The sequence below is a fragment of the Brienomyrus brachyistius genome, chromosome 1 (genome assembly GCF_023856365.1).
Source record: "Brienomyrus brachyistius isolate T26 chromosome 1, BBRACH_0.4, whole genome shotgun sequence".
Lineage (NCBI taxonomy): Eukaryota > Metazoa > Chordata > Actinopteri > Osteoglossiformes > Mormyridae > Brienomyrus > Brienomyrus brachyistius.
The window spans coordinates 4376527-4389901 of NC_064533.1; the positions used below are offsets into that span (position 1 = coordinate 4376527).

Genomic DNA, 13375 nt, shown 5'->3' on the forward strand with positions numbered 1-13375 from the left:
CGGGACACAGCGAGTGGCTCCACTTCCTGACGTTAAAAAAAATAAGCAGAGCCTCTTTCTTCAACTTCCTCTGCGTCTGTCTGTAATGCAGATGTTACACAGGGATCGTCTGAACATCTAGCCTGGGATGATCTTCTGCATTAACCAGAAATGTGAAGAACTAGTTCCTACAGAAACCCGTATTTGGTACAGCTCACTAATTATGAGCCTGATGATTAGTGACCGGTTTGGCGGAGCAGGCGAAATGTATGGGAGGGTTTGGCCTGGCTGGGAGAAGCTTCCTAATCTGCCGCGTCCCGGTTCTGTCCCGAGAAGCACCGTTCCGGCCTTCATACGTCACACTAGCAGCTGAGAAGATGGGAGGGAATCTGCCGCTATGGCTTCTTCACGCCACAGAAGATTGATTCCTAGTCCGCACTGGGATACACCAGTAAGGCTGTAAAAAGCAGTTTTATCTTTGGGCTTGTTGTTGTTTTCTTTGAGAAACTGAAGGTTGTCTCCTTTCCGGAGGCATCTTCTGGGGGCAAGATCACTCGCAGCTGACAGAACGCTCCAGAAGAGCAGAATCTTCAGGGACCCACTCATACATCACAAGTCGAAAAATAATAAAGCAAGACCCTGGGCTGAGGCCTCCTTGGGGCCCCTGCACCAAGATGGCCGCCGCCAGAGTCATCCTGCCCTGTAGAAGCAGCTCCATCCCCCCGAGCTGAATTATAGCATTCAGACCAAAAAAAAATACAAAGCAAGAAAAAAAAAATCACACTGATCGGCAGCAGTCTGGCTGCGTGGAAACGACAGCTAATTAGGCAGCAATTTAAGTGGCCATGGCGCACGCAGCTGCGCGGGTATAGCGGTAATGGTGGGGACGTGCAAGCCAGCAGGCTGCCCCTACCTCCGCCCTTTAGCCCAAACAAACCACAGCCAACGTGCAGCATGCTCCTCTATTTAAATACCCCCCCAAAAAATGAGCGGCCTTAGCAGACCGGCAGAGACCACTTGGTCCCACCAACATAGACGGGGGGGTGCTTTTCATATTTAGTTCTGTGGAAGAAGCTTTTTAAATGCACACTGCATCGCCTGTCTTATTTTTCAGGGAGGACTGGGACCCCACACTCACTGTGGGTACATCTGCTAAAGTCATGGGTTTTTTTTCCCTCCCCCAGTCTATATGCAGACTGAGGAAAACATATGTCCCCTTTTCATTCTAGGCACTTTTCTCCCCCCGCAGTGCAAATAAAACGTAAATGTGTTTTCCAGAGGCGGACTGCACCTACTGAGAATGGACCCAGCGAAGACTGCAGGCCGAGATTCTTCACCAAGGGCCAGCACACGCAGACAGACACACGCAGACACACGCAGACACACGCAGAAAGACACACGCAGAAAGACACACGCAGACACACACAGAAAGACACACGCAGACTTGTGTACCTAAATGGGGACCGTCCATTCATTTCTATGAGAAAACCCCTAATCCCAGTCACGACACCCTTAACCCCCACCCAGCCCTAACCTTACCCATAAGTAACCAAACAAAATACGAGACTTTTGGCATTTTTACTTTTTTGATTGTATTCACAGACTTTTATAAAACTGAGGTTATCCAAAGGGGACCTCAAAAGATGTCCCCAATATTAGGGAAATTTCAGGTTTTACTACACTTTGGGAACAATTTGGTCCTCAAATGTGATCTACGCGCGCGCGCGCACACACACACACACACACACACACACACACACACACACACACACACATACACACATACACACACACGGAGGCTTTCATGGCGCAGGGGTTTGCAAAACAACTGCCCTGACACTTGCATGATAAATTTGCTGCCGTATCCAGCTTTAAACAGCCCTGCTGTAGATGTACATGTCAAGTCCGGAAAACCGAGCCTTGTCTTCTAATCCCTCCATATGGAAACTGCCACAAAATGCATCGTTTGACCTGCCCCTCAAAACCTCGGAAGAGTGTAACATGCTGGGAGGGGCATCCTTTAAGCAGATAGTTAACCACAGCAATGTGGGGGAGGGATATTAAACTAAAATGGTGGGGTGGGCATTAAATTCAAATGAAGCCAGCAGAGAAAGAGCCCACTCCTTCTGCAGGAGCTTCTGCGGGATATTGAGCTTCAATGATTCATAATCATTTATTCATAGCTGGAACAAACACATCTTTAAATGGCGGGAGGAGTCACATGCAATTACGCTCAGCTCAGGTCTCAGGATGCAGGATATTACCAGCGATATGACTAAGATGGGTCTCTTTACAGCCTTAAGGTCGAGCAACACCACATTAAAACAGTAGCTGAGATCTTCCACAAGGTTCCCCAAACACTCACTTGTACTGCTGGTGGTCCTTGGTGCTGCGTGTCTTGGCCATAAAGCGCTCGGCCAGCTTCTCAAGGTTTCGGGAGTACTCCACCTCGATCTCGGCCTTCTTCCGGAAGAAGTCCTGCAGGTCCTGGAGGAGCTGCACCCGCATGTCTGTCTGCTGCTCCAGGCATTTCTGCTGCTCCACCAGCTGGGTGCGGATCTCTGCGGGGGGGTATAGAGAAAATGCTCCATCACCATCCCCCAGCACCCGATGTGTTGCTCTAAACCCAAATGCCCGTATTTCAGAGAATCGGGCCAGCCGGCATCCCTGGGCAGGTGGGGTTAAGAGTCACGCACAAAGGCCCAACGATGACTCTGCCGCCCATAGGATTGAAACCCACAACCTTCCAGACATGGGCACAGATTCATAACCCCCTGAGCTACACACCAACCAGAAAAAAATGTAAATTTGAAACACATGAAGTGGAAACTCAAATAATCATCTTATTATACCATCATACTTGTCCCATACAAACAAAGCTGCACTGTTCAGAAAGGTAACCTCACCGGCCACTAGAGCCAAGCTGGAACTGGAGAGCTTCATACCGGTTATTTAAAGGGAGCCCTACCAAAAAAACACCTCATTCACAGCGTTTATACCGCTGTAAACTCAAAACATAGAGAAGGGCAGCACAATCCAACCAAAGGAAAACAAGTGTAACGGAAACAAGCCGACCCAAAAATGCTAGATAGGGACCTGCACCTTAGTTCAGGAAAAGCAAGATGCCGCCCATTCTTGGCACTCCTCTGAATTTCCTCCATCCTGCGACTCCTGCCCCCCCCCCCCATCACATTGCACATCTCTCATCAAAATTTGCATCCTGTACAAAAGGCAGGCGCTGGCTGAATGGCAAAGCGACCGGGCCCATCTCCGCATGTGTAATGTGGCACTCTAGCCGTGCAGAGAACAGGGCCCGACATTTAGCCGCAAAAGGAAAAGGAAACAGCAGGAAGAACCGTGGACCAGACAACCTAAAAAAGACAAGAATGAACAGGACACTTCTATTTTAATCAAAACATTCTCAAATGTCATCCTTAATTATATGCAATTACCACATACCTTCTTACTGATAACAAAATGCTAATGTCCGCATATATTTCATTTGAACAATGTCCTTGATAAAGATGCAAAAAGAATTAAAAAGCCAAACTATAATGTATAAACTGTAAAACGTATGGCTTCCAACTTGGCTTTATCATAGAACTAATAAAAAGCCATCTTAATCTTAAAGAGTCATCTTAATGCCCCTAGCATGTCCGCCTTTATGCGTTTTCCTCCCGCCGTACCCTCCCATCGCCGCGCCGTACCCTCCCGACGCCGCACCGTACCCCCCTGACGCCCGACGCCGCACCGTACCCTCCCATCGCTGCACCGTACCCCCCTGACGCCCGACGCCGCACCGTACCCTCCCATCGCCGCACCGTACCGTCCCGATGCCCGACGCCGCACCGTACCCTCCCATCGCTGCACCGTACCCCCCTGACGCCCGACGCCGCACCGTACCCTCCCATCGCCGCACCGTACCGTCCCGATGCCCGACGCCGCACCGTACCCTCCCATCGCCGCACCGTACCCTCCTGACGCCCGACGCCGCACCGTACCCTCCCATCGCCGCACCGTACCCTCCCATCGCCGCACCGTACCCCCCTGACGCCCGACGCCGCACCGTACCCTCCCATCGCCGCACCGTACCGTCCCGATGCCCGACGCCGCACCGTACCCTCCCATCGCCGCACCGTACCCTCCCGACGCCACGCCGTACCCTCCTGACGCCCGACGCCGCACCGTACCCTCCCATCGCCGCACCGTACCCTCCCGACGCCACGCCGTACCCTCCTGACGCCCGACGCCGCACCGTACCCTCCCATCGCCGCACCGTACCCTCCCATCGCCCGACGCCGTACCCTCCCATCGCCCGACGCCGTACCCTCTCGACGCCGTATCCTCCCAACGCCGCACCGTGTCCTCCCGACGCCCGATGCCGTGCCGTACCCTCCCATCGCTGCACCATACCCTCTTGACGCCTGACGCCGCGCCGTACCCTCCCGACGCCGCACCGTACCCTCCCATCGCCGCACCGTACCCTCCCGACGCCGCACCGTACCCTCCCATCGCCGCACCGTACCCTCCCGACGCTCGAGGCCGTGCCGTACCCTCCCATCGCCCGACGCCGTACCCTCTCGACGCCGCACCGTACCCTCCCATCGCCCGGCACCATGCCATACCCTCCCATCGCCGCGGCCCGACACCACACCGTACCCTCCCTATGCCACGCCATACCCTCCCATCGCCGAGCCCCGATGCCACACCGTGCCCTCCCATCACCGTGCCGTACCTTCCCGCCACGGCCCGACGCCGCGCTGCTCCCACCGATCGCCACGCCGTACCCTCCCATCGCCGCGCCGTACCCTCCCATCGCCGCGGCCCGACACCACACCGTACCCTCCCTATGCCACGCCATACCCTCCCATCGCAGAGCCCCGACGCCACACCGTGCCCTCCCATCGCCGTGCCGTACCCTCCCGCCACGGCCTGACGCCACACCGTACTTTCCCGCCACGGCCCGAAGCCGCGCTGCTCCTACCCATCGCCACGCCGTACCCTCCCGCCATGGCCTGACGCCATGCCGTACCTTCCCGCCACGGCCTGACGCCACACCGTACTTTCCCGCCACGGCCCGAAGCCGCGCTGCTCCTACCCATCGCCACGCCGTACCCTCCCGCCATGGCCTGACGCCATGCCGTACCTTCCCGCCACGGCCTGACGCCACACCGTACCTTCCCGCCACGGCCTGACGCCACACCGTACCTTCCCGCCACGGCCTGACGCCACACCGTACCTTCCCGCCACGGCCCGACGCCGCGCTGCTCCCACCCATCGCCACACCGTACCCTCCCGCCACGGCCCGACGCCATGCCGTACCTTCCTGCCACGGCCCCATGCCGCGCTGCACCCACCCATCACCGCGTCGTACCCTCCCATTGCAGCCCGACGATGCTGTGCAGTGAGGGGAATGGCGTGACCGAAACCCGAATCCCCAGCCACCTCGAATGCTCATTCAGAACCAGAACACTCCAGTAATATGCTGGTATAATATTTGGGCTTTCGGGCTGCTATTGGGGGAAGTTCCATTGATTACCATAAGCTGACTGTACAAAGACTCATGAATAACATTAGAAACTCGCCCAGCTCAAGTGACACACAGTGAGACGATTTCCCTGAAAAGGATACAACCAAAGCGTTTTAGTGAGTTTCAGTGCAAAAAGCAAAAGGGGAGAATGATAGAGATAAGAGAAGGTGGTTTTTCAATTTAAAGCTTAAATGCATAAAATGTTTGTATTTTCTGAGGTACTGTCAAGATGAAGATCTGGACTGGATTCCTATCAAGCTTTAGGAAGCTAGTTTAACGCAGAAATGAGACAGCAGCATCATCACTGAAATAGTCATCCGACGCGTGCAGCTAATTTCCAAGAATTTTAGGAAACACTGGCACAGAGTAAGTGAACAGGTCAAGACGGGTGCTAGGTCTTGATCACATGATCACGCGCAGAGGTCAGTTCATCCATCCATCCATCCATCCATTTTACAAACCGCTTATCCTACTGGGTCGCGGGGGGTCCGGAGCCTATCCCGCACGAGGCAGGGAACAACCCAGGATGGGGGGCCAGCCCATCGCAGGGCACACTCACACACCATTCACTCACACACCATTCACTCACACATGCACACCTACGGGCAATTTAGCAAGTCCAATTAGCCTCAGCATGTTTTTGGACTGTGGGGGGAAACCGGAGTACCTGGAGGAAACCCATGACGACATGGGGAGAACATGCAAACTCCACACACATGTAACCCAGGCGGAGACTCGAACCCGGGGAGGTCAGTTCAGGTGGGAGAAAATGCCAATGAAGTGCAGAAGTGAAGAGACACCGCAGCTTAACAAGGTTCCTTCATTCCTTAACGACACTGATTTAAGCTTTTTTGCTTCACGAACGACCCCCTACTGGCCCTGAGAAGTGGACTCGTTTGCAGGCTGCAGCCACATTGCCATCCACGTGCTTTCAGTGACCAACTCTTTTCCAAAGATCAGCCATGAATCATCTGAAATTCCCCTGGTAACACAACCATAGCAGTTCAAACATCAAGGTTTTTTTTTTTCTTAAATCATTTAATCCAATTGTTCCGGGCTGTTCTGAGCATTTCCAAAATCACCAAAATACTGATTAAATCCATCAGAAATAAATACTTCCCCTGATCTTGATAAACAGAGGCTTTTAGTGAAATCTCACATTCTGGAGGGACCAATTTTTCATAGAACAGTTAAAGCAGGCAGGAAATTAATGAGAAGAGTTTGTATACGGAAGACGATGAGATTCTCCCTCCAACGCAGGAGCAGACAGCAGTGATCGACGGCCAAGACACAGAAAGAGGGTCATCAGCCACTCTATGCCTTTCTCTACATGGAGTATCTCATTTTTATGTAAAAATATACGGCAGGAGCAAAAAAACATAAAAGAATCTCATTACCGTCTCCCAGCCCTCCCAAATATAGGGAACGTGGTTCGACATTGTGTCCAGAAGAACGTGTTATTTAGGAAAAGGGTCAAGGAAATTAATAGATCCTGCTCTATCTGCAATGTTGTCTAGGATCATTAATCAACCAGGAAAACAAAAATTGCGATCTATGCCAACAACTTGTTACGGTGCTCTTGAGACAGCAAATGATTGAAACACACTCTCACATTAATCTGTCCCAAATGACATGATGTTATCTCCTTATCCTAATTTATTCAAAGGTAGGGTCCGGTGGCACCATCTCATCAGTCAACGTGTGCTGCATGCCGGAGCTTCACAGAAGATCCTGAACGGACACCCTCCTCCAAGCAGCCAGGAGATCACCTCTCAACACGGTACACGCCCTAACATACTTAATCCAAGTACTCATACTTTTATGCCGATGCACAAGATTAGTACTTAGAAATTTCAAGACAAAGAAAATACGTAATTTATCAAATAAAGTTTTTGGGCTGAATATCTTCCTCTTGTCACAATCCTGAAACAATTCCAGGACAGGTCTTTGGGTTTGTATTAATAAAAACCTCAGGATAAGAATCCACACTTAGCGCTGAGGTTTTGTAAGCCACTCTGAGTACCTGAGATGGTTTCATATGAACTGCAGTCTGTCACCGATCAAAGGTGCTCGGACAGGCTCGAAGTATCAAATTTTACGTCAACATTCCTCCATGAAAGGGCCTGCCTGAAACTCAACCATGATTAAAACTGCCTGCCTGCCTGCTACTGAACTGTGAAGATCTGTCACATAACACATTAAATTTAGATTCCGAAGTGGGTTTTTCTTTAACGTTCAATTATCATTTGATTTACACAACTTGCCTTCCACTCTGTTCTGGCCCCCTTGATGTACACGGCCTGTGTAATTACCATCTCGACAGAAGTTTCGGCTCGTCTGGTACCTCCAGCTCCCCGATCTGCGTCATGTGACCCTCTGATTACAGAGGACATACCAAGGCCTGCGAGGTCATTCACGTGGTAAACATCTGCGTGCAGGGGGTGAGCGGAGCCCACATCAAAGCCCCCTGTGATCTGCTTAAAACCGGGGGAGGAAGAAAGGAGGCACCTGTAGGTTCCAGTTAACCAACAGAAACCCCGGGACCAAAGGCAGAGTTCTACAGGAGTCCATGACAGAATGACCAGACCCTCGGGCATCTTGCTGGCAGAGACCTGGTTTCAAGTGTGAGCAGGACTTTCATCATGATTCAAAAGGTCTGAGCTGCAGGAAAACCCCACAGCTGTCCTTCTGTAGATCCATTCCACCATATGGTGGTACGAGTCTGTGGAGAAGACATTACAGGACAAAGCCTCAGAGTTTAACTGCAAGCACTTTGTTCTTGACAGCATGGTGTTCACAAGGCCCATCAAAAGACCACTGAAACCTGCTTATATATGGCCGTTTCTCCAGGTGGTCTACTTATAATCCCTAATCCCTTTTAAATCCCAAGCCTCAATGACCAAGCTGGCTACAAATCATTCTGTAATCTCATCCTCCAGTTCCAAGACAGAAGTTGACTAGATCCTACAAGAACATTCATAGTCAAATCACAAACCTCCCTCCTAGTGCTTTTTCAGATCCAGCCACATCATTTTCCTTTTTATCATGTTTGAAGATCTGCAGATGCCCATCAACAAGCACTAGCTATGTTAATGACCCATCTCATCTTCTGCCAAGGCTGGTCTGAACCATAGCGACCAGCATTTTTCATTTGGATGGAATTCACCAGCGACACATAAAAATATCTCTGACATACATTAATGTGAATGTGGCTCCATCTTCTCTGTGTAGCATTACAGAGGACAACCAAACATGAAGGGAGAAAGGTCATTCAATAAGGCCCATGCATCCATCCATCTTCTATTCATAGACACTAATCAGGCTTACTTCCTAACTTACCATGAGACACTGGAACTGGCAAAGTCCACACACATAGACCCACCCCCACTGAGCCACCACACCACCCAATAACATTTTTTAATTTCGTAAAGGCTTTTCCTTTGAATGGTCCTTCCCTCAGAGCCCTATATATCATGTCCGCATTCAGAATAGTGAAGCAGAGTGATCAAATTGCATCACTACATGAATAACCGTTGTCTGAAAACCCCGCTCACGTGCGTAACAAAGACGCACCAATGTTTGTCAAAGGCAGCGTCTCGCAGTCGCCTAAGCTTTTAGACAAAGGCTAAAAATTCACGACAGTCATTTCCAAGGGCCGGTAATTCTAACCAAGGACTCTGTGACGTGAGACCCAGAGGAGGCACACTTCAGGGTGAAGCCTGGCCTCAGTGACAGCAGGTCGCTTGGCGTCACTCTACCCTGGTGGGGGGGGGGGGGTCAACGGCACAGAGCTGTCATGCAGACGAGAGCATTCGCCAAGACACAGGACCAGACAGGGTCAGAACCACGAGCCCAAGCAGATACTCGGGGCAGGAGAGATACCGTCTAAGGCAGACTGAGGGATCATGTAAGGTTCTTCACTGGAGACATTTCCAGTCGAAGGTTATGAATAGAATGTCACCGTAGCATATTAGGCAACATGGGATGAACCATAGAGTGTCTACACAGGAAGAAAGGCAAGACAGAGCAAGAGTGTCTACTCTCCTCTCTTGCCTGTCTTCCATACATAGAGTCCTCTGTGTGTGTGTGTGTGTGTGTACGTGTGTTTTTCTATGCTTTTAATGGTCTCAACAGCAAACAGCCAGAATATATTTCAGAGAATCTTGAACACCCAGACATGCATTGGTTTGAATTTTATATCAGACATTTCAGTCTTTGCATGATTTTATCTTTGCGCACAAGACGACTCTGTAAGTGAATTTCCCCGTGTTTGTCTTTCTCCCCCAGCAGGTCACTGCAGCAAGGAACAGTGACGGACAAACAGTGACACAGGTCTCAGGAGTGCTGATTTCTTTTTTTTTGGTTTAGTTCTTGCTTATTTTCTGACCTATGATTTGTTGTTAAGACCATTTCCTCATGTTTGCCTCTATCAGTCATGTAATTCAGCACCTTGGTGACTCGCCTGGGGCTTAAGCCCCTTTCCCACCCCCCAACACCGCTGCACGTGTCACGGTATTCAGCCAGCTAACAGCACTAATAAGCTAAATTACGCTGTCATTCAGAGGATGCACTTAGAAAACTCTAATACAATGAGCGAACTAAGGTGTTTTCCAAAGACGAGAAAATTAGACGAAGTAGGTAAGCAGAGCAGGCACTTAGGTAGGGGGGTGACGAAGCATCTCTCGTGCCCTGTCACACGCACTGAAAGCCGCTTGTATATGGCTATTTTACTGTTATGGTACTGAGTGGGGGGCAGTGGTGCAGTGGTTAGCACTGTAAGGGGCGGCATGGTGGTGCAGTGGTTAGCACTGTAAGGGGCGGCATGGTGGTGCAGTGGTTAGCACTGTAAGGGGCGGCATGGTGGTGCAGTGGTTAGCACTGTAAGGGGCGGCATGGTGGTGCAGTGGTTAGCACTGTATGGGGCGGCATGGTGGTGCAGTGGTTAGCACTGTTGCCTCACACCTCTGGGACCCGGGTTCGAGTCTCCGCCTGGGTCACATGTGTGCGGAGTCTGCATGTTCTCCCCATGTCGTCGTGGGGTTTCCTCTGGGTACTCCGGTTCCCCCAACAGTCCAAAAACATGCTGAGGCTAATTGGAGTTGCTAAATTGCCCCTAGGTGTGCATGTGTGCGTGGATGGTGTGTGAGTGTGCCCTGCGATGGGCTGGGCCCCCATCCTGGGTTGTTCCCTGCCTCGTGCCAATTGCTTCCAGGATGGGCTCCGGACCCCCCGCGACCCAGTAGGATAAGCGGTTTGGAAAATGGATGGATGGTACTGGTGGTAACGAGCTAAACGGTCTAGCGATTAATACACCCTCTGGCGACCCAGTAATATTAACAGTAACTTTGTGACACGGCTCCAGTGTGAATGTGAAACGTAACAGATTACCGTGTTCGAGAACGATGGGGGGACTTCTTTCTTCTCCACATTGATATGTTGGGATATCAGTTACACGACACCTGTTACTTTACTTTGATGAAGACCGAGAGGCAATGACAATTAATGTATTAATGTAATCTTTACCTGATACATTAATGGGTTTCGTTTGTGAAACGGAGTCACACACTGGGAGAGACTCACTTCCCACAACAAACCCCATACACAGTTAGGCTGTATGCAGTGCAGTTAGGCCGAGTCACATACACAGTTAGGCTGTATGCAGTGCACTTAGGGCAAGTCACATATACATTTAGGCTGTGTGCAGTGCAGTTAGGGCGAGTCACATATACAGTTAGGCTGTGTGCAGTGCAGTTAGGCTGAGTCACATACACAATTAGGCTGTGTGCAGTGCAGTTAGGGCGAGTCACATACACAGTTAGGTTGTGTGCAGTGCAGTTAGGATATTGTTACATTGTTCAGTGAGGCACTGGAGATGAGCACATAATTCAGCAACCACTATAAAAAAGTAGTAGTTATAACTGTCACTGAAAAATAGCTACCTTATACTGATTCATATAATTATTGTTTGTTTAGCTCCACAGGCAGAAGGAGAACCTGCCATAACTAATCAATGAAAAAAATCAAGTACATCAATGGTCTGAGGTCCGCATTTTTTTCAGTAGTGGCCAGAGAAGAAATTTGGGTGGGCGTCATCCAGCCCTGACCACTTCCAGGTCCAACCGTAGTGGCGTTTCACCTACAGACTTCCAGCTTCTTCCCACTCTGAAGTGTGACAGGGCGACAGACTTAAAACTCCCTTTAAAAAGCATTTCTTCTGGCAGGTCACACACAAACCTTACCACATCTGAAAACAGGAAAATCTGAATCATCTTGTGATTCAGAAACGAGACACAATGTCTCAAACAATACCTCGCATGAAGAAGACGACCTGAAATAAATTCAGACCAAAACGACCCTGAAATGTTTGCCTCATGATGGCATATAGGATGAAGCACTAGATTCTCCTCGTGTAGCATGTGGACATGATGAAATGTCTGGGTGCTCCAGTTTCCTCTACCGCTCAAAAGACAAGGAATTCAAGTGGATTGGCATTTGCAAAAACTGTTGGAGCATGCGAGTGTCGGCCCAGCATGCACTAGCCTCCCATCCATGGTGTGCCCTGTACATCTTGGAATAAACTCCAGGTTCACCCTAAACCTTGACTAAACAACCCTAATCAAACCTCAACTGAATGTATTCACTTATAACTAAAGCTACATGTATATATTGTACATTGCCTTTCACCACAAGGCCGACCAGCTCAGCCCTGAAGGGAGGTGCAGTGGTGTGGGGGCATGTCTCTCTCCAGTGGGAAGGACCAACCACAAAAGGAGGTTTCTAAGCACAGGGTAACCCGGGAAAGATCTCAGCACAAAGGTCTTTTATCCAACCGGCACCACTGAGCAGAAACTGTCAACAGATCCTTTGCAGTCAATCCATAAACCCTATTAATTAGGCCACCCAACATCTACCAACACAGACTGTGCAGCATCGCCAGGCAACCCTGATCCTGCAGTGCTGGCATCCAGCAAGTCTTCGACCTGGTCTCTGAGGAACCACACCTGATCTCAGGCAGATAGTAACTCATAAGGTAGGATGGAAAACCTGCAGGGTACCGACACTCCATTATCAGGGCTGCCGGCTCCTGCCCTACAGTAATGTAAAAATATTAAACTGGAAGTATTGAGCAGCAGGGCAGAGAAACGGTCCTGGTCTGTCAGAAACTTTTGCCCTGACAGCTTTGGCACTTGATATCCACTTAGCAGAATGAAGAGCTGAGAGAGATTAGCCCTGTGTAATGTTTCTAGGATGTGTGCAGAGGGTTAGGCTAAAAGGCTTCACGTCACGTTACATCTAAAGGTTTCCAGCAGAAGTGGCCAGGGAAGAGACCACACTAACTGAGGACAGTTCATACATTAATCACAAATCCTTTGCCGTTTGTAGGGGTCGCACGTATAAACCGGGCTGCATGTCAAAAATGAGTTAGCATTAGCTACTATTACAATATGTCTGCGTTTACGAGGCAGAGTGGAAGGGTTTTACTAACGGTATTCCAGCTGTAGGGAAGGATTTGTCTTTTCTTGAGTCAATAATATGCAGTTCATTCTCTCTCGCATATATTAGTGGGCTTTCTGTGAGGGATATTGAATAAATGACCACGTTGGCATGACAATGTGCTCAGATCGAGGGCTGACATTCTCCCGATTCTAATTTGGTCCCGGCCTGAATCAGAATCAGTTAGAAAAGGAGCCTTTGAGTGACTAAATAAAATCATCTAAATGCCTGTATTTAGCCGTCATTTCCTGAGAGGGTGAGCGGTCCAAGCTGCCCGCAGCCCGACTCCCACGTGGCCAATCCAAGCACATTCCTCACACGGTAAGACCGTCAGAAGTAGGGGAGGTGAAAGCACTTCATAGACACTCCGCT

The 13375-nt window shown here is 50.2% G+C and overlaps 1 protein-coding gene across 1 annotated transcript in view; it reads right to left on the bottom strand.

The window, feature by feature from the left end:
* Positions 1-13375, bottom strand: part of LOC125715830 (SLIT-ROBO Rho GTPase-activating protein 1-like) — a 68847-nt gene that overhangs the window by 39772 nt on the left and 15700 nt on the right. The window contains exon 2 of the mRNA XM_048987843.1: positions 2345-2540. Coding sequence (XP_048843800.1) covers positions 2345-2540 — 196 coding nt within the window. The remainder of the gene's footprint in view (positions 1-2344; positions 2541-13375) is intronic.